Raw genomic sequence first — 21,479 nt, 5'->3', positions numbered from 1 at the left:
ATCTGTGGTCCCTCAATCTCTCTCAGTTTAGAAAAACTTTGCCAGATGTGCTTAATGGGATTGTCCCACTTTGTTTACCTTTCTCCCTCCCATGGGTTTTCCCATGGGAGATGGCAGTCTGGGTCTAGGAGAGGAAGGTACAATGTGATTTTTTTTTTTTTAGTGTATCTCATGGGGGTATAATATTTAATAGTAATCACAATACAGCATCTCTCAGACTTTATAGAAAGCATACACTTGCTTTGACCTCAATTTCCATGGCTAGTAAATTAAACTTGAGAGTGGAAGGGGAGAGTCTCTATGCCAATTCCTTAATCCCTTACCCATGTGTTAGTCCCATTGAAGTCAATAAGGCTGAACTTGTGAGTAAAATGAACAGGATTTGGGACCTGGTTGAGACCGTATCAACTTAAACATAGCTACATTTTTGGAAAAGCAGAGACCTGTTTGTGGAATTATCTAGGGATGGTGTGTGAGACTTACAGCTCTTATGTGTGTAGCTATTTTGCCTTGGAAGTCAGATCTTTTTATAAGTCACTCAGTAGTGCACAGCTCATTATCTCACAAATAATGTTGATGAGAAATGTACATAATGAGTCAAATTCCTCCCCCACTCCTTTATCAATTAAAAACATGCAAATGAATCAAATAAGTGCTTTGTTCTCGGTGTGTGTGTTACATATAAATTCAGCAGCGTGCAAGATTAGGCGTCTGGTCATTAAAACATTATAATTGTGCACATTTCAGTAACAGTTATATATATAACTGTAGGTTTTATGGTAGCGGAGAAGAAGCCCTTGGAAATCCAGTTTGGCTTAAGAATGGTAAAGATGGGTATTTACAACATTTAAATCACTTGAAATGATAGTTATTTGTCCAAGCACAGTACACATAATAAGACAGCACAACAAAGTTTCCTGGGAGGATCTAGCACATGCTTTCAATTAGAAGTCAGACTGCAGTAGAAGAAAAAGAGTGTGAGCAACATTTCTCCATGATCTCACTAGGATATTTCCCAGCTCTCAGCTAAACTATGTATGCATGACTGAACAAGTGAAAAATAGTACAATTGGGTTCCAAGCTGCAGTGCATCTTCCGCTTATTTGTTTTTCTTTATTTAAGGACTTCTATATGAACATGCTTTCCAAGTATGCTTTAGGAATGTAAATGGAGGGCATGGATGTTAAATCCTACAACCCTCTCTGTTACAGTTACTCTCACTGAAGTCAGTGAAACTGGTCACATAAATATGGAGTCTTTGCATGGGTAAGGATTAGAGAATTGGGCCTTGTATCCCTCAACCCTCGTTCTTCTGAGTTCTCCCACTGATATTAATTAATGTGGGTAATGGTTGGAGGGTACAGACTAGCATCTGTTTCCAAATATCAAAAGGGTTTAATTTCTGCAAGGTGCTGAGTGCCCTCAGCTCCTGCTGACTTCATTGGGTGGACTGATCCTGAGAACTCTTATTCATGTGAGCAATCTCATGAATTGTAGGATCATGACCTTCTGTTACTGAAAGTCCTATGGCATGTCTTGCATCTGTTAATTTTTAAAATTATATAATGTGTGTAAATATTACAAATGAAATTATGCTGGTTTCAGTTTACATGTAAAACCATTCAGGTATTTTCTACATATTTAGAATGTAGATGTATAAAGCAGAAGGGCCTGTATCTAGCTGAATTCATAGTGATTAATCATACAAGGTGAGCAGCTTCAGGCTGTATGTTTATAGCGAGTAAGAACGTTTATAGGGATTTATTCATGCATATATTGTCTTTATTTATGCGTGTAGATGTGTGTCCATCCTGGAGCTCTCGCTCTCTCTGTGACAGTGCAGATCTGCTTGACCCTCAAAGCAGACCTGTGTGTGAATCATAAAGTCTGACCACAAACTGGCAATATCAGTGAGAGGAAGCATTATTTTCAGAGGTTACAAGTGAGCATGCGGGGCTCTTGCAGGAATTCCATAGACAAGCAAAGGATAGGAGTTTTCCCTGCCTCTCATCACTCTTACTCTCTGTCCCCCCTATTCCGCTTCTTTTCTTCTGTTACATTGTTTAAGGTTTTAATAAAAATGTTTTTATTATGCCAAATACTACAAAGCCTTCTGTGCCAGTTTTCTAGTAGATTTTTTTTTTTTTTGGTCTGTAGTTGATTCTTTTCCAAGAGCTAGAGGTTAGAAACATGTTATGATCGAAAATCTTGGTGGATGCATGGAGCTACAGAACCCCCTACTGGATGGCCTGTGAAGTGCCAGATCTCATTTGTCTGTCCTTTCTGTGAAAGAATAGGCCTTGTAGACAGAGAGAGCTCTTACCTGGACATATATTCTTCTCTAAGTACTGATTCCTGCCAGCCATCTCTTTAGGAAGATTAGGAGGCGTATCGGTGTCTTGAATCTGCAATATTGGAGCCTAATCCTGCGAACCTTTACTTACACAAATAGTCTGTTCTCATGCAAGTAGTTCCACTGAGTTCTAGGATTTGCAGAAAGTTTTTGTATAATGCCAGATGTTTGGAAGGAAATAAAGATGAATATCTATGTTAGAAATATTACTGGAGAGAAGCAGACCCTGAAACTGGAAATCAACAGATGTAAACTTATGTACTTGGTGATATTAGGTGTAGAGATGGAAATAACCGGAGAAAGTTATTATGGAAGGATTGGTGGAGGGTCATAGTAGTTAGTGCATGACCAGCGAGGTGATGATGGACGGATAGTGTGCGGCAGATCACTGGAAGGTCAGCTGCTCAGTGCTTGAAATTAGCAATGGATCGTGAAAGCTTTAGAAAATTCTGCTGTGATGTCACGAATATTAAGACATGAGTACATGATTTTCTTACTTACTTTGTTCATAGTGGAAGAATGATAAACAGTACACTTCCACTTTGTACATAGACAGCCAGAATCATTGGCCCTGTGTCAGAGCACAGGTGCGGTTGGCCTCGAATAAAGAGCTGGCAAAATGGGCTACCACGTAACTAGAAAATGAGATTATATCCATTTATTGGTCTAATTTCCCAATAACACTATTCACTACATTGTGGCAAGATAGAATCTCTTTATGTGCCTATTAGTTAGAAAATTCGGAGCTAGATCGAGGTTATGTGCACCCAAATATTAAGGTCTATTAATTTTGCCTGTGTCCACTTTCTGTAGGCCCAATCCAAGTCCTTTGAAGTTCATGGAAATACTCTCATTGATCTCAGTGGGATTTGACTCAGATTCTGTGCAAGGAACCTCTTCCTTCCTGGAGCCTGGAAGAAGTAGGGGAAGTTACAGTGGGCCTAATGGATTTGTATAGAATATAGCAAAATGTGACAACACATCCAGCGTCCTATTGGTACATCTTTGGCAACCTTCTGATCTGACGTGGATGATATAAATTTTGGGCCCATTGATGTAGTGGTTGCTCTAGAGAGAGTCTCTGTTAATTATTTTTACAAAAGCTATACTTTTAAGGACAATTGCCAGCCTAAACTCACACTTCTGCTTGGAAGTTATGTATGTGCTACTGCTACAAGCAACACCTACAATAAGCCTATATACACACTGCCACTTACGTCGGTGTAACATATATCGCTCAGGGGTGTGAATAAACCTCCCCCCTGAGTGACGTAAGTTGCACTGACCTACGTATCAGTGTGGACAGCACTATGTCAACTGAGAGCTTCTCCCCCTGACATAGCTACTGCCGCTCGTTGGGGCTGTAGTAATAAGTCAATAGGAGAGCAGTCCCTCCTGTTAGCTTAGAGCGTCTACACTAGCAGCATTGTAAGCTGTATAGAGTAGCCATAGCCTAAGATGATAATGCCAGACAGAGATTGGAGGGAATATGTATTTTCAAGATTCTTGTCCCCACTTTGTTAGTTTTATGCATTTGACAGTCTTGTGTGGGTCTTTCACACAGCAACAAAGAGATTAAAGCTTTTTTTAAAAACAGGAAAATATGAGTGTAAAACCATAAAAATTGTCAGAGTGCTCAAGGGTAGGGTTCTGTCTCAAACCTTATTTACACTTTTTTGTTTGTTTTCAGTTGACTGCTTTTAAAAGATTTGCCTAGATTTCAGTTTGCCGGGGTTTTTTTCTGCGGCAGCCTTTAGGACTTCCTCATTTCCCAACAATGAGGTTTGTTAGATTGTGGAATAATCTCTCAAGTATTATGGTGGAAGCCCCTTATTCTGAGCCATTTAAAACTAGATACAAAGCACTCAATATATTGCACTGGCTGGATATTGAAGTGGTCTAGAGGACCTAAAAGGTCTTTTTCCATCTTGATCATTTCTGTGGCTGTGTGACAACATTCATGGTGGATGATTACCATGACTGTTGTAGCAAAATCTACTTGTCCTGCAGTCTAGCTGTTCACAAATAGGGTTTTGAAAAGTCTTTCTTTGACTATTACTTTTGTACCATATTACATTCAAAGAAATATGAGACTGCTCTGAAAGAGCTTTGTTTAACTTATGTTTGATTCTTTCCTCTTCTGTGTGGTTGTGTATGTGCGTTTACCCCTTCCCCCTTTGACAAATAAGGATGGATCATGGCTCTTGAAAGAGGATTTTGCGTGTTTTGATTTAACATCCCTTCCTGTCTTCCAACACAGCAACACTCTGCAATGAAGTTAGGGGAGCTACTTCTAGACAATGGGTCATCACCTCCTGAGGTTAAAAGATGTGCATCAATTAGGCATGCTGTTTGATGCCTTTCCAAATGTTCTTGAGCAAACTAGATCAGTCTACCGTATGTAGGCGTTCACATACATGCTTTGTATTTTCATTCTTACTTTCAATTTGTTTACCTTGTTTCTAGGACTAATGGCAATAAAAGAGGCCCGTGATATAGAAGCCAGGCTTAATGAGGTGGAGAAGCTTCTGAAGATTATTATAAATATGCCATGGAAAGTAAGTTATGCCAAGTACCACTTTACTGAACTTCTGACCCCATGTATAGTAACTTGCCCTCTTCATGTAGATGGGAAGGTATGGGGCTTTTGCAGTGGCAGAAGAGGCTGTTCAAGATCCTGCATGATATCATTCCTCCTGATATCTCAACCCTCACAGTTTCCTACCTCTTTTTATTGCCTCTGCTGCCTTTGCTCCTAAGCAGCCCTTTTTTATCCTTCTTTTCCATCTTTTACCCAGAACACCCTGCTTTTCCTTGTGCACCGAACTGTCACACCCTATCCATTCAGGTACATCCCTCAGGTACATCCACAGGTTCTTCTGTGGAGCGTATCAATTAATCCATCTAAATAATGTTCTGTTACACATTTACTACAAAGTGACCTCTGCATTGCCATGACTATCATCTCCTTGTCTTTCAGGGTAATATGTCTGACCTGCATGGCATATTGAATTGAGGGCCCAGTCTTGTAATCAGATCCACATGAGCATACCCCCATTGATTTTGGTGGGGCTCTCTCTAGCACAAGGGTCTACCTCTTTTTTTTTTTAATTGCAGGATTGGGGCTGTAGATTGTAAATAATCAAGCAGGGATTGAGGGCAATTAAATTCCCTTTTTTTAATCCACAAGGCATAGCGAAGGTGCTCAATAAATAATAATAATGTGTATTATTTGTAGTCTTGCCACTGCTGCCCCAGGCTTCTGGAATGCCTTCCTTTTAATCTTAGCCAGACCATGGATTTAGTCCCTCTTTTAAAGTGGACAAGTCACTTAACCTCTCTGTTCCTTGGGTTGCCCATCTGTACAAAACATCTTATAATATTTATCTCCAGGACAAGGCTATGTAGAAGCTTGATTAATGTATGCAAAACACTTGGAGATCCTTGGGAAGATACTGTAAAACAGCAATTGCTTTTGAAGCTCAACTGTGTATGCAGGAATTGGGAGATATGGGTTGCATTCTTGACCATGACACTGGCTTTGCTATATAAATGGGCAAGTTGTTGAACATGTGTGCCTAGTTTCCCCATCAATGAAATGGGGATAATGATACCTTTCAGGGTACTGAGAGATTTAATTCATTTTAAGTGCTTCTGAGATCTTCAAATGGAATGCATCATGGAAATGCAAAGTATTTTCATTTTATATTTTCAGCCAAGATCCTGTCATGACAGGATATAGCCAATAAACTATGTGCTAGATGTGATCCCTCTGCCTATCAGTCATATTACTATATTTCAGCGTCTCAGACCCTTACAAAGTATGTAGTCATGTCCACCGTGGCAGTGTCTTTACCAAAGAAACTAACTCATGAGCAGCCAAGTTTCATGAAGTAAACAAAGTGCCCATTGGGGAAGAAAACCACTTGACTATTTGGCGAATATGATTACTGATAACCAAAATGAATGGTTGGTCATTTTGAAATCTGCAGATCATGGGCCTGATTGGCTACGGCTACTTGTGCTTGTATAGAGTAAGATGCACTCCACTGAAGTCTGTGTAATTACACTAGTGAAAAGGAGTGTAAGCAAGAGGAGTTTCAGACTACATGAGTTATTGGCATGTACAGATGAGTTTGGTGTAAGAGGGGTCGTGTCGTTCGCCCCACCCCCCGCCCCTGGCTGCCCTGCTGGACAGAAACATTTGTTATAAGGAACATTTGACTATATTTTATGCAAAGTGTCTAGAAAAATCACTGATGGGCAAGTACCAAAAAACTAAAACAAAACAAAAAACCCTGCCCATGAAGTAGTAGTAATTTATTAGACAAACCCTGCCCCTGAGAGGCACTGGGCATCTGGATCACCTAATGAAGTCAATGGGAGTTGCAAGTTTTCAATAGGAGTTGCATGTATTCAGCATTTCTCAAGATTAGGCTTACTAACAGGTGGTGTTGCGGGGGGGTGGAGGGGGGGCGTGTAGAGGATAAACAAACTAAGCTATGAGTCTAGGAATTAAACTTTGAAATATATATTTATTTGGTTCTTTTTCAGTATTCTAGATCTGAAGTTGTCCTTACCTTCTTTGAAAGATCTCCATTAGATCAAGTGTTAAAAAATGACAATGTCCATAAAATTCAACCAAGCTTTCAAAGTCCGGTTAAAATATCAGGTAAGAATTATTAGCTCATTAGAATACTCACAAGAATTATTAAATGAAAATGTTTGTTTGTTCTTTCCTCCCTTCCTCTCAACATTTCAAAAGAAACCCTACGTCCCCCACTTTCCCCAACTCTTGCTTCCCAATATATAGAATATTATTAGGGCAAACACACTATGCAACAGAGCTATAGGCATGTTGAAATGACTCCTTTGGGCCTTCTGTTATCTTCAGAACTGTTCCTTGTGCTGATTAGTGTCAATTAGCCATTGCTTGAGAAGGCTGTGTCCTTGTGCTGTCCATACTGTTGCATCACCATGGAAGAACTGAGGGGATATGAACTAAGTAAAGTATATTTCTATAACATACACCTGCCTGAAGTTTTAAAAAAACAAAATTGATCACATTTTGTACTAAGGGTATATTTATAAATATTTCATAAAGGGTTAATACATGATTAATAGATGTGGAAGACATGAGTAATCTATCTTACAGATAGTTATAATACCACAGAAGAATTTGTAGATGATGATAAGCCATGGGTTAAGAGCAACTTACTCACTTACTAAATGGTTAATCAATTGTTATAAAGTGCATTAGCCATTTATAAATAATTAATAAATGTACCCTTAATATAAAGCTTGGCTGAAAAATTTAACAACAAACCCAGCTGTATAAATGATGAAGAGCATAAACATATACTATGAAGAAATGAAACACAGAGAGTTGGAGTAAGTGCGGGTCCGTGGTTCCATGCCCTGTCTAGCTTCCATGTACAAATTCAGTCTCTTCTTCACTGGAGGGTTTGTGTGTCTGTCTCTTCAAGTATCTACTAGTATGCTGGGGGGTGGGGGTGAATATATTTACGGTACCTAATCCGTCTCGACTAGGATGTGAGTCAAGTAGAGGTGGGTAACTTTATTAATCTAAAAAAAAAAGTGGGTTTTTCCTATATTGATATGTGACATGGGCAAATGTATCCCAAGAGGGAGTAAATGCAAACAGAGAAAATCAGTCATTTCTTCTTTATGTAATCTTGCAAAAATTAGCTTGTTCAGGATCTTTTTTTTAGTCATTTTACTGATGTACAGAACAAACTGTGATAAAGAGGCTGGTTCTGTTTAGGCCGGTTCAAATGGCAAGGGTATGAATTTCTAGACAGGTTATGTATAAGTTAATTAGAAATTACATATACCATTTCTGTGTGCAGTTCTTGCATTGGTCACCCACTTAAATGCATGATGTTTACTTTGCTACATGACATTTACTTTGCTTCTATATACATGAAAATGTTTTCTGAAAACACACTAAAGAGCATATTCAATAGGGCATCTTGTAGAATAAGTTGCTACTCAGTGTCAGTAAGGGTGGCAGAATCTGGCTATAAAGAATATATAATGTGAAACAAAGTGCTTTAAAAATATACTTTAAAAGAAAGTCTAGGGAAAATTGCAGTTTACAATACTGGAAATTGACATACTGGAACTGATTCCCATGACACAGACTGGTATAAATCAAGTATACCAGTATACTCTGTAGCTCTATTGGCGCTGAACTGGTTAAAAGCTGGAGAATCAATTTTTTGTGTTTGTTTTTGTAGAGTTTAAGGCTTACTTTGTTGGCTGAGGGAAAAAATAGTTTAAGGCAACTACTTAACAATAACTTAGTCTATGCAGCTCTGCGCATGTGACACGAGGGGGCCAAAAGCAGATGGAATGTGGTCGTTAATAGTCTGGGCACCATTCTGTTGCAGCTCTGACTGCTGTAAAATGGCAGCTACTAGTCCTGCTGCTGCTCTTTCTTACACCGGTATAAATCAAGCATAACTTTGTAGACGTCACTGAAGTTACACCAAACTGGAGTGACAAGAGAATGAGGGTCACTGATAGCTTTCATAACAGATAAAGAATTATGCAGAGATCACCTATCTTAATTCTCACGTATGAATGCTCAAATACAAAGAGAGAGATCTGGACATAGTCACACCTGTCTTGATTTGTTTTTTCCTGTCTGTCTGAGTATCCAAAAGCACTCTGTGGTAGTCAGTTTTATGTATTGACTGGCTGTTATAAAGAATTTCAAAACAGAGCCCAGAATCTGTTGTTTAGGTGTTCAACCGGGGGTATGCGTACCCCTGAAGATACTTCAGAATATCGTAGGGGGTATGCAAGAGGATCAAGGCGACTGCCCTGGGTTCCGCACTTTGGGGGGCCCTGCTCCAGACCCGGTGAGAGGTGGGTGGCTGCAGCCTGCCTTCTGGCTGCACACCAGACCTGGCGGGAGGCGGGCAGTCATGTACTGACGGGGCCAGACCCCCAGGCGCTGGCTGGTGTGGGGGGCACTGGGCCGGCCCTTCATGACACACAGCTGGGACCCTCCTGTGCCCTCCGTCCCCACTGTGCATTGTGAAGGGCTGGCCTGGCCCATCCCCCAGTCTGGGGGGTGAGGCTGCCCCATCCGAGCCGGCGCCAGGCTGCAGGGCTGGAGCGGGAGAACTGGGTGCCACAGGGTGGGTAAGTGCGGCGGGGGTGGGGGAGCTGCCTCATGCAGGAGGAAGTAAGCGATATGTTCCCTCCCCCTCTCCCCATAGGTACAACACCCCCCCCCATCCCTGGCAGCTGGGGGTCAGCGCCATGTTGTGGGAGCCAAGGACCTCTCCTACCCTGCATACGGGGGGGGGGGGGGGGGAACGTGTGAGGCCTGGGGGGACGCCACAAACACAGGCTTGGCCTCCAGGCACCGGAGACCCAGGGTATGCCACTGGAGCTAGGCAGGAAAACCATGAAGGGGCACTTAAGGTGAAACCTTGAGACCATAGGGGTACAGTTTATAAAAAAGGTTGAAAACCCTTGTTAGATGACACTATCCTAGTCTGAATTTTGCACACTGAATTGACTTCATTGTTTAGTTGATGGTTCCAGCAGATGGCACTAAATGATAACTTCTGAAATGTTTCGTACTGCTGGAGTAATGCTATGATATTCTTAGATCACATCAAGGTCATTTGGAAAAAGCTGACATGCAGGGCTTGCCTTACATTGGATCTAATATAACTCTCTAGGTGGCTTGTGTCCTCAGCATAAAGCTGCCAAAATATTTTGTTATCACAAAAAGAAAACAAAATTTGTCCAACACAGTTTACTCCCGATCAAAAAAATCAAAACAAACAAAATTTACCAGATGAAAGCAGAATCTGATCCTTGAGTTTACATCTCAATCTACTGAGCAATGTTTGAGGGCGAGTCACAGCTAAAGTGTGATTCAGGAGGGATTTTATGTAAAACCACCCATATATACATTCTGTTCAATTTGGGAGCAATAAAAAATAGACTGGAAGTCAGAGATTAATTTTTCAACATAAACATGGAAGCACGTGGGTGTTGGTCTGAATGCAGAAATGTACCTTTATTTTAAAAAATTAAAACCTCGGGTCTTTGCACAGCTAGGGTTGGCAGATATGACAGGGTAGTAAATTCTTTGGGTTCAAGATGCAAACCTTTTGTGTTCAGACCCACCCCACCTAACTTTCAATGGTGGGACAGTTTCCCATTGTTCTTGCAAATGATGCTCAGATGTAACATACAGGGCCTAGTTCTCTTCTTACTTTGGTGTAAATCAGGGAAAAGTCTATTGAAGTCAGTGGCTGTGTAACATGAGTGTAAGTGAGAGGGAGAATGCAGGGTTGCCCAGCCCCAGAATACTTCTGCTTCTCCCCATGAATGAAAAGGTGTTCTAGTGAACAATGGGGCCAAAATCTCTGCTGATGTAAATGCGCAAAAACACCATTAAAGCCAATGGTGCTGTACCAATGTATGCCAGTTGAAAATTTGCTCCCTGAATTGTAACTTGGCTTCATGCAGAATTTATAAAGAACATGCAGGTATTTTTCTTCACTCCCAGCCTGAGAGCTTTAACTTTGAAGTTTAGTTAACTTATAGTTAATTGTAAGAGTGTTAATTTATGATCACTCATTTGAGCTGAAAGTGTTGGGCCTAAACTTGATTGCAGTCAATAGAATTCAGGCCTCAAAAGTATAAGTTTACTGCAGTGTGCTTACTAAGTATTTGTGGTACCATAATTTTGCACACCAGACAGATTCATGTAAGAGTTTATACAAACAATGAAGTGAGTCTTGTATTTGTGTTACATTAAAGTTTTGATAGGTTAGTGTGTTCTCTACTGAGCAATTCTACTGTTTAAAAAAAGATGTAGGCCTTGATTCTGCAAGCACTTAATAGAGTCATTGGAACTATCCATGTGAGTAAAATTGAGCATATGTAATTGTGCTTGGACATAGAGGCCCCAAGCTGATTCTTAATCTCCCAGCATTTGCACTTTCACCTAGAGCTGGATCTAGTGTCCCGTGAAGTCAATAGGAGTCAGTCCATTGATTTCAATGGGGATTGTGTCAGACCCTTCTACTTATGAAGAATGACTGTAAAATCCAGCCATTCTGAGCTGGTAGCATTTGCAGAGAGGTAAATGACTACATGAGGTTCAAGGCAATAGAGAATTGGGCCCAAGGAGAATTGCTGTTGGAAAAGTTATTGTTTAACTTAATTTAAAGACACTGGTTGATCTAATATTGTAATTACTTCTTTTCATCATCTTTTTGTTTAATTATGATAACTTGCTGTCTGGGAAGAATACAGTCAAGAGAACTGTTGCATTATAACTTTATAGAGCAGATGCCACTCCATTGAAGTCCATGGGAATTTTGCTGCAGGCTTTAATGGGAGGAGAATTGGGCCTTCTCTCAGATGGGAAGATTTACTAAATATTCTTACACTAGGGTTCTGAACTGCAAATATTCAAGCACATGAGTTCAATAGGGCTGATCACAAGTAAAATTTCTCAGGTGTTGACCCAGCTCATCATTAATCTACAAAATAATAGTTTTTTAAAAATACTTTTTTTTCCTTTTAGATTAGCTTGCACAGATATTCAATGACAGGCCAACATGTCCTGTTGGCAGTAATGTCAGCTTTGTGAGATGCATGTTGACCCTATCCTCTCCCATCCCCCTGCCCGCCACCCCCTTTTCTGGAACCATCTCAGACTTTCAGCATTTTACCTCTTTCTTCTCTTCTCCCCACAGAAATCATGCGATCTAATGGATTTTGTTTAGCAAACACTGAAACCATAGTTATTGACCACAGTATACCAAATGGAAAAGACAAGCACCTGGATGTAGATTCAGCAGAGCAATTGTAAGTAGGCGTCGTTCCTGAGTATTGGTATCTCTAAATGAATTGTAATCTTTTCCTAACAAAATTTTAATACCCAGACAAATCCAGTGCTGTGGGAGACCCGTATTGGTAACATTGCCAGTCTGGCTCGTTAAAGCTTGGTTAATCTGGCTGGGTTGTCAGGGTAGGGCTATATTATAGCTGGGAGCAGGCCTCCCAGCCTGGGTGGACAGACTTGTGCTAGCAAGGCTCGACCTAGTGTGCTAAAAATAGCTATGTGGCGGTTGCAGTGCCAGCAGAGGCTCAGGCTCCCCACCCAAGCTGGGGCTCAGGGAGCAGAGCAGGCCTGAGCTCGGGTGGCTAGTCTGAGCCTGCGTGGTGCTGCAACATCCACACAGTTATATTTAGCGCACTAGCGTGAGCTCCACCAGCACAATTCTGTCTGCCTGGGCTGGGAGGCTCACTCATAGCTGCAGTGTAGGCGTACTCCTAAGGGCACATTGCAGCTGTCATAAAAATCAATAGAAAGCCTCCCAGTGGGAATTGCAGTGTCAAGCTGAAGGAGACTGGCTCTCTTCTTATGGAAAAAACAGTGGCTGCAACATGTGGGTGATCAAAGGGTGATTGTGGCAAGTACACTCTCATCACTTAAGCTTCAGTAGGTTCCTCCAGAAAAGGCCAGATGGAGGAATGAAATATTTAATTATCTAACCAGACTGGGGGGGGGTCAAGATGAGCTGATTATCCTGTTAGCTGAGAGGGTTGTTAAATATGGAAAGGAAGTGCAAGGGGAGGGTGGGGGGAATGCTAGCAGAGTTCAGAGGAAGTAAGAGGTTGGGGTGGTGAGAGCTCTCTTGAAAAGGGTTGAGGATGAGAGGAAATTGCAGAGAAAGTTGCTGCAGGGGATTGTAACGGGGGTTTGGTGGAGGTAATATAAATAAAACTCACAGAGGTGCTAGCAAGCAGAAAGCATCCCAGGCAGTTTGTGTGAGATCTCAGGACAGGAGTGGACACTCACCTGTTACAATCCAACTGCCATTGTCTTTGGTGAGAGCTGGCTTGAGTCCAGAGTGTGGGAAAATGAAGAATCCTTAGAGAGGCAAAATCTTCCTAGGAGGCAAGTAATTTTATTATTCAGTGACCAAAATATATCTTTTTATTTGTAATTGCTTCCCCTTTGGCTGTGCATTGTAGGCACTTTGGGGTCAACACTGCAGATGATAGAGCTTTCAAACAGAGTTTAGTAGATGAGTATGCTGACAGACTAATTTTTATGGAAATCAACTCCTGTGAAGTTCCATCATGCCAACTGATTGATTTTTCACTTTAATAGCATCAATTAGATGGAGGTAACTGTGTATTCAAGAATTTTAAATATTTGTAATGAAGAACATTGAACTATCCATTTAGTCAAGCTAGTAAAAACCAAGGAAAACAAAGGAGGAAAAGTGTCATGGATAAAATGGACAGAAGCTTGATCTCAGAACATAAGGTCTTATCTAAACTCCATTTAAAAAGTGATCTATATCAGTTTGTTAAAGTGTTTAGAGTATGTTGAGGCCCTGTGTTGTACCTAGAGTGAAATTCTTGCCCCATGGAAGTCAAGGGAAATTTTGCCATTGATTTTAACGTGGCCAGGATTTTACTCCTTGTTTCAAACTTGATCCTTGATAACATAGTTTGAAATGTAGCATGTACAGGGCCATGATCCAACGGCTGGAATCAGGCGTAATAAGATCCAGTGTCTGGAGGCTGAAGTCATCAAAGCTGAAACTGGAAATAAGACATACATTTTTAATAGTGTGGGCACTTAACCATTGGAACAGGTTACCAAGGGATGTAGTAGATTTTCCACCACTTAATGTAAAAATATGCTTTAGCCTAGCCAAAAGTTGTTAGACTAGAATCAGGGATTGCTTGGTGTAGTGCCATGACCTATGCTGTGCCCAAGGTCTGACTAGATGATCATTATGGAGCCTTCTGGACTGAAAATATATAAATGGAAAAAAAAAAAAATATATATATATATATATATATATATATAGATGCGGGGTTTTCAGACAACTGTGGTAGAAGAAATAAGCCAATGAAACAGGCTGTCTTTACCCATTCATATTTTAACTTCAGATGTAGCTTTTCTCTTGCAGGGGACAGTTAAGTTAATAAAGCAAATCTATACACATGCTGTTCTTAGACTGAAGTGAGGTCCTTCCTGCAATTGTATTTTATAGCAGGGATAGAAGCGGAATCACTTGCGTAAGGCAGTGTGTTTGTCAAAGGCAGGTTTAGTGAAGATTTCCTATATTGCAGCTGTAAATGTAGGTTGATAATCGAGTGAATGTATACATTTTTTGGAATGTTATGGAATCCATTTGCAGTCCTTGTACAATTGCATTGACTGGATTGGTACTTTCTGTCTGAAATAAAAGCTAATTCCTATTTGACTGACTAGTATCAATGAAAACTAGCAGACCCAAATTTTTCTTCTAGCATATTGTAAGCTAAGTAGGGCTTGGTTAGATTTGAACTTGGATAGGACACATGCAAAGAATAGCTATGTGCTTCAGAAAGCAGCACTGAGGATTCAGTAGGTGGCAACCTTTCCTTGAAGTCTTTCCTGAACCGATGATCCAGCTTTAGAAGGCATTGGATTGTGAGTGGTGCTGTCTTTGTTATGATCTATAAAATTGCAATCCTGATCACTTGTCATTAAAGATGTAGCACTTTTGCAAGCAGGAGTGTTAGCGCTGGTGTTCCGGCCTAATGCCAGTTTGAGTAATTGTGTTCTGCTCCCTTAATTTCCCCTGTAATTTTAGAGCCTTTTTTATGCCCTATGTGACATTTGATGGCCTGGGAAGTATTCATATTCAGAATTTCAATTGGCTGTGGTCTTCACATCCTGTCCTCAAATGTGTTGTATTATAGTATGCTATGAAACAATTGTGTTCCATCCCAGAGGTGGCAGAAATGATTCTTTTGTATATACTTTGTAAAATGCTTTATAATCCTTTGAGAGGAAAGGTGCTAAATAACATCTATTATGTATTATAATTTGGTCACTGGTTTTGCTGTAGACATGAAACTCCTCTGACAAGGGTTGTTTTGACCCTTTGGGCCACCAGCAGAAGGTGAAAACTGTGGAATTGGTCATGCTGCTTTCTAGTAAAAATCCACTGTAGTAGAAGATGTGCATTTTTAAGGACAGCATTACTATAATGTTATAAGAATGTAGAACTCTGTATAGGAGATTTTTATGTAAGTGAATGCAAATAAGTTAAATAGAGAACTATGCTGAGATATTAATGTTGAGAATAAAACATTTCCAGAGATGTAAAATCCAACCAATTACTATTAGGAAAAGAAAATGTTACCACTGACCTTTAAGATCTGCCCATAGAGAGCAGAGGCTCTGTATAGATATTGATTCTAGGTAGGCTGATGCATGGGATCCAGACTCTCTTCTCACACCAATTTTACACCAGCGTTACATCATTGCCTTCTGTGGAGTTATTCTTGGCTTACACTTGTGTAAATGAATCAGCTAATACTTTTTTCACCATCAGTGCTCTGCTTGATTTTCCTCTCACCCATGATTTACACTTGTATAATCATATTGTAGTGAGAGGAGTTACCAGTTTTACATCAATGTGTGCAATGAAAAGAGAATTAGGCTCTTTGTGAGGATGGTATTTTCTAAGGAACTAGGGGATAATTAGTGAGGACAGAGGAAGGAATCTGCATGTAATTAATAGTCTGAAGAACTATTGTTTCAGAAACCCTCACTTGGGAAAAAGACCTGTTTGTAGTGACTCAGAAGCATATTAAATATTACACTGCTGTCCTGTGTGATGCAGTTTCCTTTAACTGAGTTCAGCTTCATGTGAAGATTTTAAAATATCGCAAAGTGTATGATGTGTCCCCCACTTTAAACAGAGGTGTCATCTGTTCTTCGGTAGAGATACTGATGGGGGCAGATAGAATCTTAACAGACCTGTCTCTGCTTTTCTAGTTTTGTCATCCTGAACAAAATACCATGGAAAATAGATAGAAACCTGGTGTCAGAATGCAATGGAGTGTTTAAAACATTCCTGCCTATGACTTGTGGTGCTTCCAAACACACATCCAATTTCTCCATCAAACTCTTTCTTTTGGTTTCAGAAGCTTATGACTGCCATTTCTTTGCCCCAGCACTTTTGGATCATCTCTGGAATAGTGTGCTCTAATGGTAATCTGTGACAAAATTGCTGGGATGACTGTAGTCATGTTACTCAGCTGCAGCAGTCTAATTAGTTCAGATGAATGTGATGAGCCAGCTTGACACTGAACTATTTAAGGCTCCATCCGTTTGGTCTCTCATCAGAGAATTAAATGATGTCTAACGAGATGTTGAAAAATATGAGTATTGGCTCCATCCCTAGCAAGGCCGGTCCCATAATTCAGCAGCATGAAGGTGGTGTAGAAAATGTCAAAAGAGGAGAAACTGAGAATGGGATAATCTTTTATTCTGGTCCAGCTAAACTAGGTTTACTAAAACCTTGTGTGAGGAGGGCATGTCAGTAAGGCTCTAGGGATTAGGGAGGGATACACAGAGTCTGCAAGAAATTGCAATCATTCTGCCTTAGTTTAGTTCCTTATTGTGGCTTGTTGCAAAGAATTGTACATAAATGCAAAGGATTATATCTCCATTTTCAGAATCAAAACAGAAGCAGATTCCAGATTCCTCTGTGTGCTCAGAACAGAGGCATTTGAAATAGCTGCCAAATGCTGTGAGAATCAAAGGAGAAGATCTGGGCCTCTATTACATGACTCATTTTTCCAGTGCTTGCTTGCTAGCTTCCTTTCTTCATCACCAACATTTTTTAATCTAGGAGAGGATGAGGGGGTTCACTCACTCATGAAAGTGATTGTGGTTGAGTGGGATTAACTGTAGAGGTTCTTCTTAAGTGCATCATAGTTTGAATTTCTCTTGGCTAGTAAAATTTAACCAACTCCTCTCCTCGATTTCTGACATTGCCTGATAGGAAAGAATCCATTCACTGACTTCCTGGGGACACAGCTTTCCTGTGGTTGTCTGGTAGTAGGGAAGGCACAGAGAAAACAATTCTTGAGAAAGACTTGACTGTTTTTGACCTAGGTCGATTTTCATATGACACACTAACAATGTATCACAAATATTTGGCACTCAGGTACTAGGATGACAACTGCCATAGGTGGCAACTGTCATAGTACGGTGCTCACCCCTGTAGTAATAACTTTTAACAAACACTGTTCGCTAATGAGGTGCATAATTTACTACCTCCCTATGGGTACCATACTACGTTATGAGGTTTTGTTTTGTTTTTCATTCAGGGCAAGATTTTAAGAAGATAGCCATCTAATTTTACTGAAAACAAACTGTTCCTCCCCCCGTTCATTTCCATGGTTTAGAAAGACACAGGCTTACCATTAACTGGGAGTGAGGTGCAGGGGAAAAATCTCTGGTCGTCTAGCGCGCCGTGATTCTGAAACTGGCAGTAGATGCTGTACTATTTTGGCCACTACTAAAGAAGCCAAATTACAATCTGACAGTGGTTCACAGACTGTGTGTATGGACTTTCCTTGGTGGAGCATTTTGAGAAACCAAGCAGTGCTTCAGTAGGATGAAGCACTGAGGTGTTGGAAGAAGGGCTGAGTCCCTGCGTGGAGCATTCTCTTACAAAGTGGTCAGCACAAAGAAAAAGCTACAATAAAGCATTAGAAGTACTTCTATTGTTACTCTGGTCCGAGGTGAACTAAGGGGAGGTGTACACTACAAATTTACAGCGGCACAGCTGCACCGATGCAGCTGTGCCACTGTAGCGCTTCTGGTGAAGACACTCTAAGCTGACAGGAGAGAGCTCTTTTGTCATCTTAATAACTCCACCTCCGCGAGAGGCCGTAGCTATCCCGGCTTAAGCTACACCAGCGGCAGCTATGTCAGCAGTAGCTATACTGGCTGCTAGGTCAATATAACTACGTTGCACAGGGGTGTGGATTATTCACATCCCTGAGTGCGACGTAGTTATACCAAAGTAATTTTGTAATGGTAGATCAGGGCTAAGGCTAGTAGGTAATACTTAGAGTATGTCTGTACTGCCAGGGCTCATCAGATCGATGCAGCGGGATTGATTGAGTGGGCAGTGGAGACCCGCTCAGTTGATCCTGGAAGTGCTTGCTGGCTGACGCAGCAAATCCCCCTCCCACTCCCCCGAAAAGAGTGAGGCTGCATCAACCAGAGGGTGTCTCCCATCAACACAGCGCAGTGGAGACACCGCAGTAAGGGAGCGTAAGTTGACAGGAGATACACAAGCTACTGTACGTAGCTTGCGTATCTCCCATCGACAGCAGCTGGCAGTGTAGACCAAGCCTTATTCAGAACATTGCCCTGAAAAGTAGGCAAGCAGCATTAGCTGGAGGTACAGCACAAGAAAGCATTCTAGTCTGCTGACTTGTTTCCACATGGTTCCTTAGCAGGTATCTTTCCTCCTTGTTTCCTGGAGTCAGTCTTCAGTTATTTTACCTCCTTTTCCACAATTTATGTTCATTCTTTCCCTTATCCTCCCTTCCTTTGTCCCATGTTGTGTAAATGATTTGACTTTTTTTTTTTTAATTTTAGGTTTGAAACTGTTAGTGAGTTTACTTCGGAGCTAGAAGAAACTGATGACCCAGCAGCCTATGTCACCAACTTGACATACTACCACCTGGTCCCATTTGAGACGGATATTTTGGATTGAGGCTGTCCAGGGACCCAGTCAGCTAGCATCCAACTTATTTCTTTGCTCATAGACTCTGCTGTCCCATTGCATTGCTCTTCTGTGGATAAAGCTGTGTGATTAAAAACAAACAGCAGAGAAGTTGCTGCAAATATATGTCATGAAACTGATTTTGCAGCTTAACCTTTCATTGTGACTCAAGGAGGTACCTTGCAAGGAAATGACTACTTCAACAAACTCCTTTTTCCCTGGAAAGGATATAGCAAGACCTTAGGGCTACTGGATCCAAGGAAATCATTTTGGCAAAGTCTACGGTAACCACTACACTGACAAAATCATTAGCGATCATGCTAATGTTTGGTGGCACCAGTGGTCACTATTATACAGTGCAACTTGTATAAGAGACTACCCTTATTAGCCAGCTTCCTGTCTTAAAACATCACTGCAAAGTATCCCCAGATGTACCGTGTACATTTCCACTCCACCTCTATCAGAAGACCACCTCTGTCAAGCAGCCAACGTTTGTCAACCCCTTACGTGATCACTTAAGACAGGTCTCATAGTTCGCCGTTCATTCAGCTGTGAGATGATAGGTGCCTTACGCATCATGTTACAAATACCATAGAGTGCCTACAGGAAACAAATTCACAATGTGATTACTTTACCTCTGTTAATCTGTGGATTTTGTTTAATCATTGGAGAGCTGCCTTCATTTCTTTCCTGAAACAGTACAGCAAACTGGCATTGCAACGGAAAGCTTATAAAGTTTAGGTACCTTGAATTACTTCAAAGTTCTGGAAAGCTGATAGGAAGCTGCCTTGCTAAGAACAGTCGCTGCATGCCAAACCCTTGGCTATGATGTTTTTCTTGGACCGGGAAACGTGAGCAGTGCTTGCAGTTGTTTACACAAGATGGATAATTACCTTTGCGTATTACTTTCCAGAGAATGGGGAGATTTAAGCCCTGTTGGGACTGAGAATTAAAGATAAGCTACAGTATGTTTAACCAGGACAGGAGAAAACAAACCACCCCAGCTCAGATAGTCTGCTTCGCCCATCCCCCTAGACTGGGTCTGAGTCTGACCTTGCCTACGCTGGTTTCATACCAATGAAATTCTAATCAACTCAGTGGAGTTAATGCCAATATAAGAGAGAGCATAATCAGACCTCAAAGGCTCTTTACTACTGAGTAGTGCAATGTTAACCTCTCTTAGTGTTTAACCTTGAGGGATGCTGAGCACCCTGAACTCCCACTATGAGCTGAGTGCTCAACAACCTGCATGATCAGCCCTTGACCTTTCATCAAGCATTTAATGAAGTAATGGCCAGATTTAATTTAAAGGGATATGAACTGGGAAAAGTGCATTTTGAGCTAGTTATCTGTACAATGGCTTCGCTTTGGTCCTGAAGAACTTGGTACGGCGCCTCTTGTTCTGCAAACTCTTCAGTGCTCTGTGTATAATAACAGTGAACAGAATTTGCTAATGTAAATAATAAATTATTGAGAATCCTAATTCCTTTATACAGTATGTGTTTAAAATATATATTTAATGAAATAAAATTACTCACCTTAAGTATGATATCTGCAGTTTAAAGTGTTGGCTTCCATTTATTTTTCATGGAGAGTAAGTCTTTGAGACATGAGTCCTCTACTTTTTTTCCAGTAATTTTGGAAACATTGACTTATTGCTGCTTTTCCTGTGCTGCTCGTATGCCCAGGCTGCTGATATAATTAATATCCAAATGAAAGCTATAGGGCTGGATACTGATCTCACCTCCTTTGTAAATATGGATTAACACCATTGCCTTCAGTGGAGCTACTTGGGATTTATACTGGTGAAAATGAGATCAAATCTGGCATCTATAGTTTCTCAGCATGGAGGAGTACTCTAAACAGGAATGTAATAGGAAACTTCCTTGTTTTGCGTTCTTAAACTAGATTTATTTTCTTTGCCCACCAGCTACAGTTCTTCAGTGTATGCTTCCAGCTGATTATTATTGGGTAGCAGCATTGTCCAGTGGAAGGGGTACTGGACTGGGAATCGGGAGACCTGAATTCCATTCCTTGCTCCGCTGCTAACCTGCTATGTGACCTTGGGCAACCGTACGTCACCTCTCTGTGCCTCAGTTTCCCCATTTGTAAAATGGAGATAGCAAGTGGCATTTTCAAGTGCCTAAGCCCCACTGACTTCCAATGAGACATAAGTATTCTTGTAAATGTTATCCAGTGATACTTACCTATTTTTTGTAAAGCACCTTAAGGTATGGATAAAAAGTTATATTAAAGCTAAGTAGTGTTATCACTGAGTTTAAAAGCAAGTGACCTCTTTCCTAATGAGAAAACAAGTCAACACAGGAAAGAAGATGTGGGTGGGTCACTTTATTAAATCTGTGAGATTAAGGTTTAGTTCATAAACAGAAGTTGCACTGGTTTCGTGTAACTCTGTTCTTTAAACCAATTTAAATTAGTGCAAAAGGCTGTGTGACTACGCTTACGAAATCACCATGATAGTCAAACTGGCGCAACTTTCTCATGTAGATCAGGCC

General features: G+C 40.8%; 1 protein-coding gene across 1 annotated transcript in view; it reads left to right on the top strand.

The window, feature by feature from the left end:
- Window positions 1-20,606, top strand: part of PXDC1 (PX domain containing 1) — a 32,489-nt gene extending 11,883 nt beyond the window's left edge. The window contains exons 2-5 of the mRNA XM_067562616.1: window positions 4,820-4,911; window positions 6,908-7,025; window positions 12,112-12,223; window positions 18,837-20,606. Of these exons, the coding sequence (XP_067418717.1) occupies window positions 4,820-4,911; window positions 6,908-7,025; window positions 12,112-12,223; window positions 18,837-18,954 (440 nt within the window). The 3' untranslated portion in view covers window positions 18,955-20,606. The remainder of the gene's footprint in view (window positions 1-4,819; window positions 4,912-6,907; window positions 7,026-12,111; window positions 12,224-18,836) is intronic.
- Window positions 20,607-21,479: the final 873 nt, after the last annotated feature.

Source organism: Emydura macquarii, unplaced genomic scaffold (genome assembly GCF_026122565.2).
Source record: "Emydura macquarii macquarii isolate MOO-44397 ecotype Brisbane River unplaced genomic scaffold, CSIRO-AGI_Emac_v2 contig_2452, whole genome shotgun sequence".
Lineage (NCBI taxonomy): Eukaryota > Metazoa > Chordata > Testudines > Chelidae > Emydura > Emydura macquarii.
This window is presented reverse-complemented; position numbering and strand designations above follow the sequence as displayed.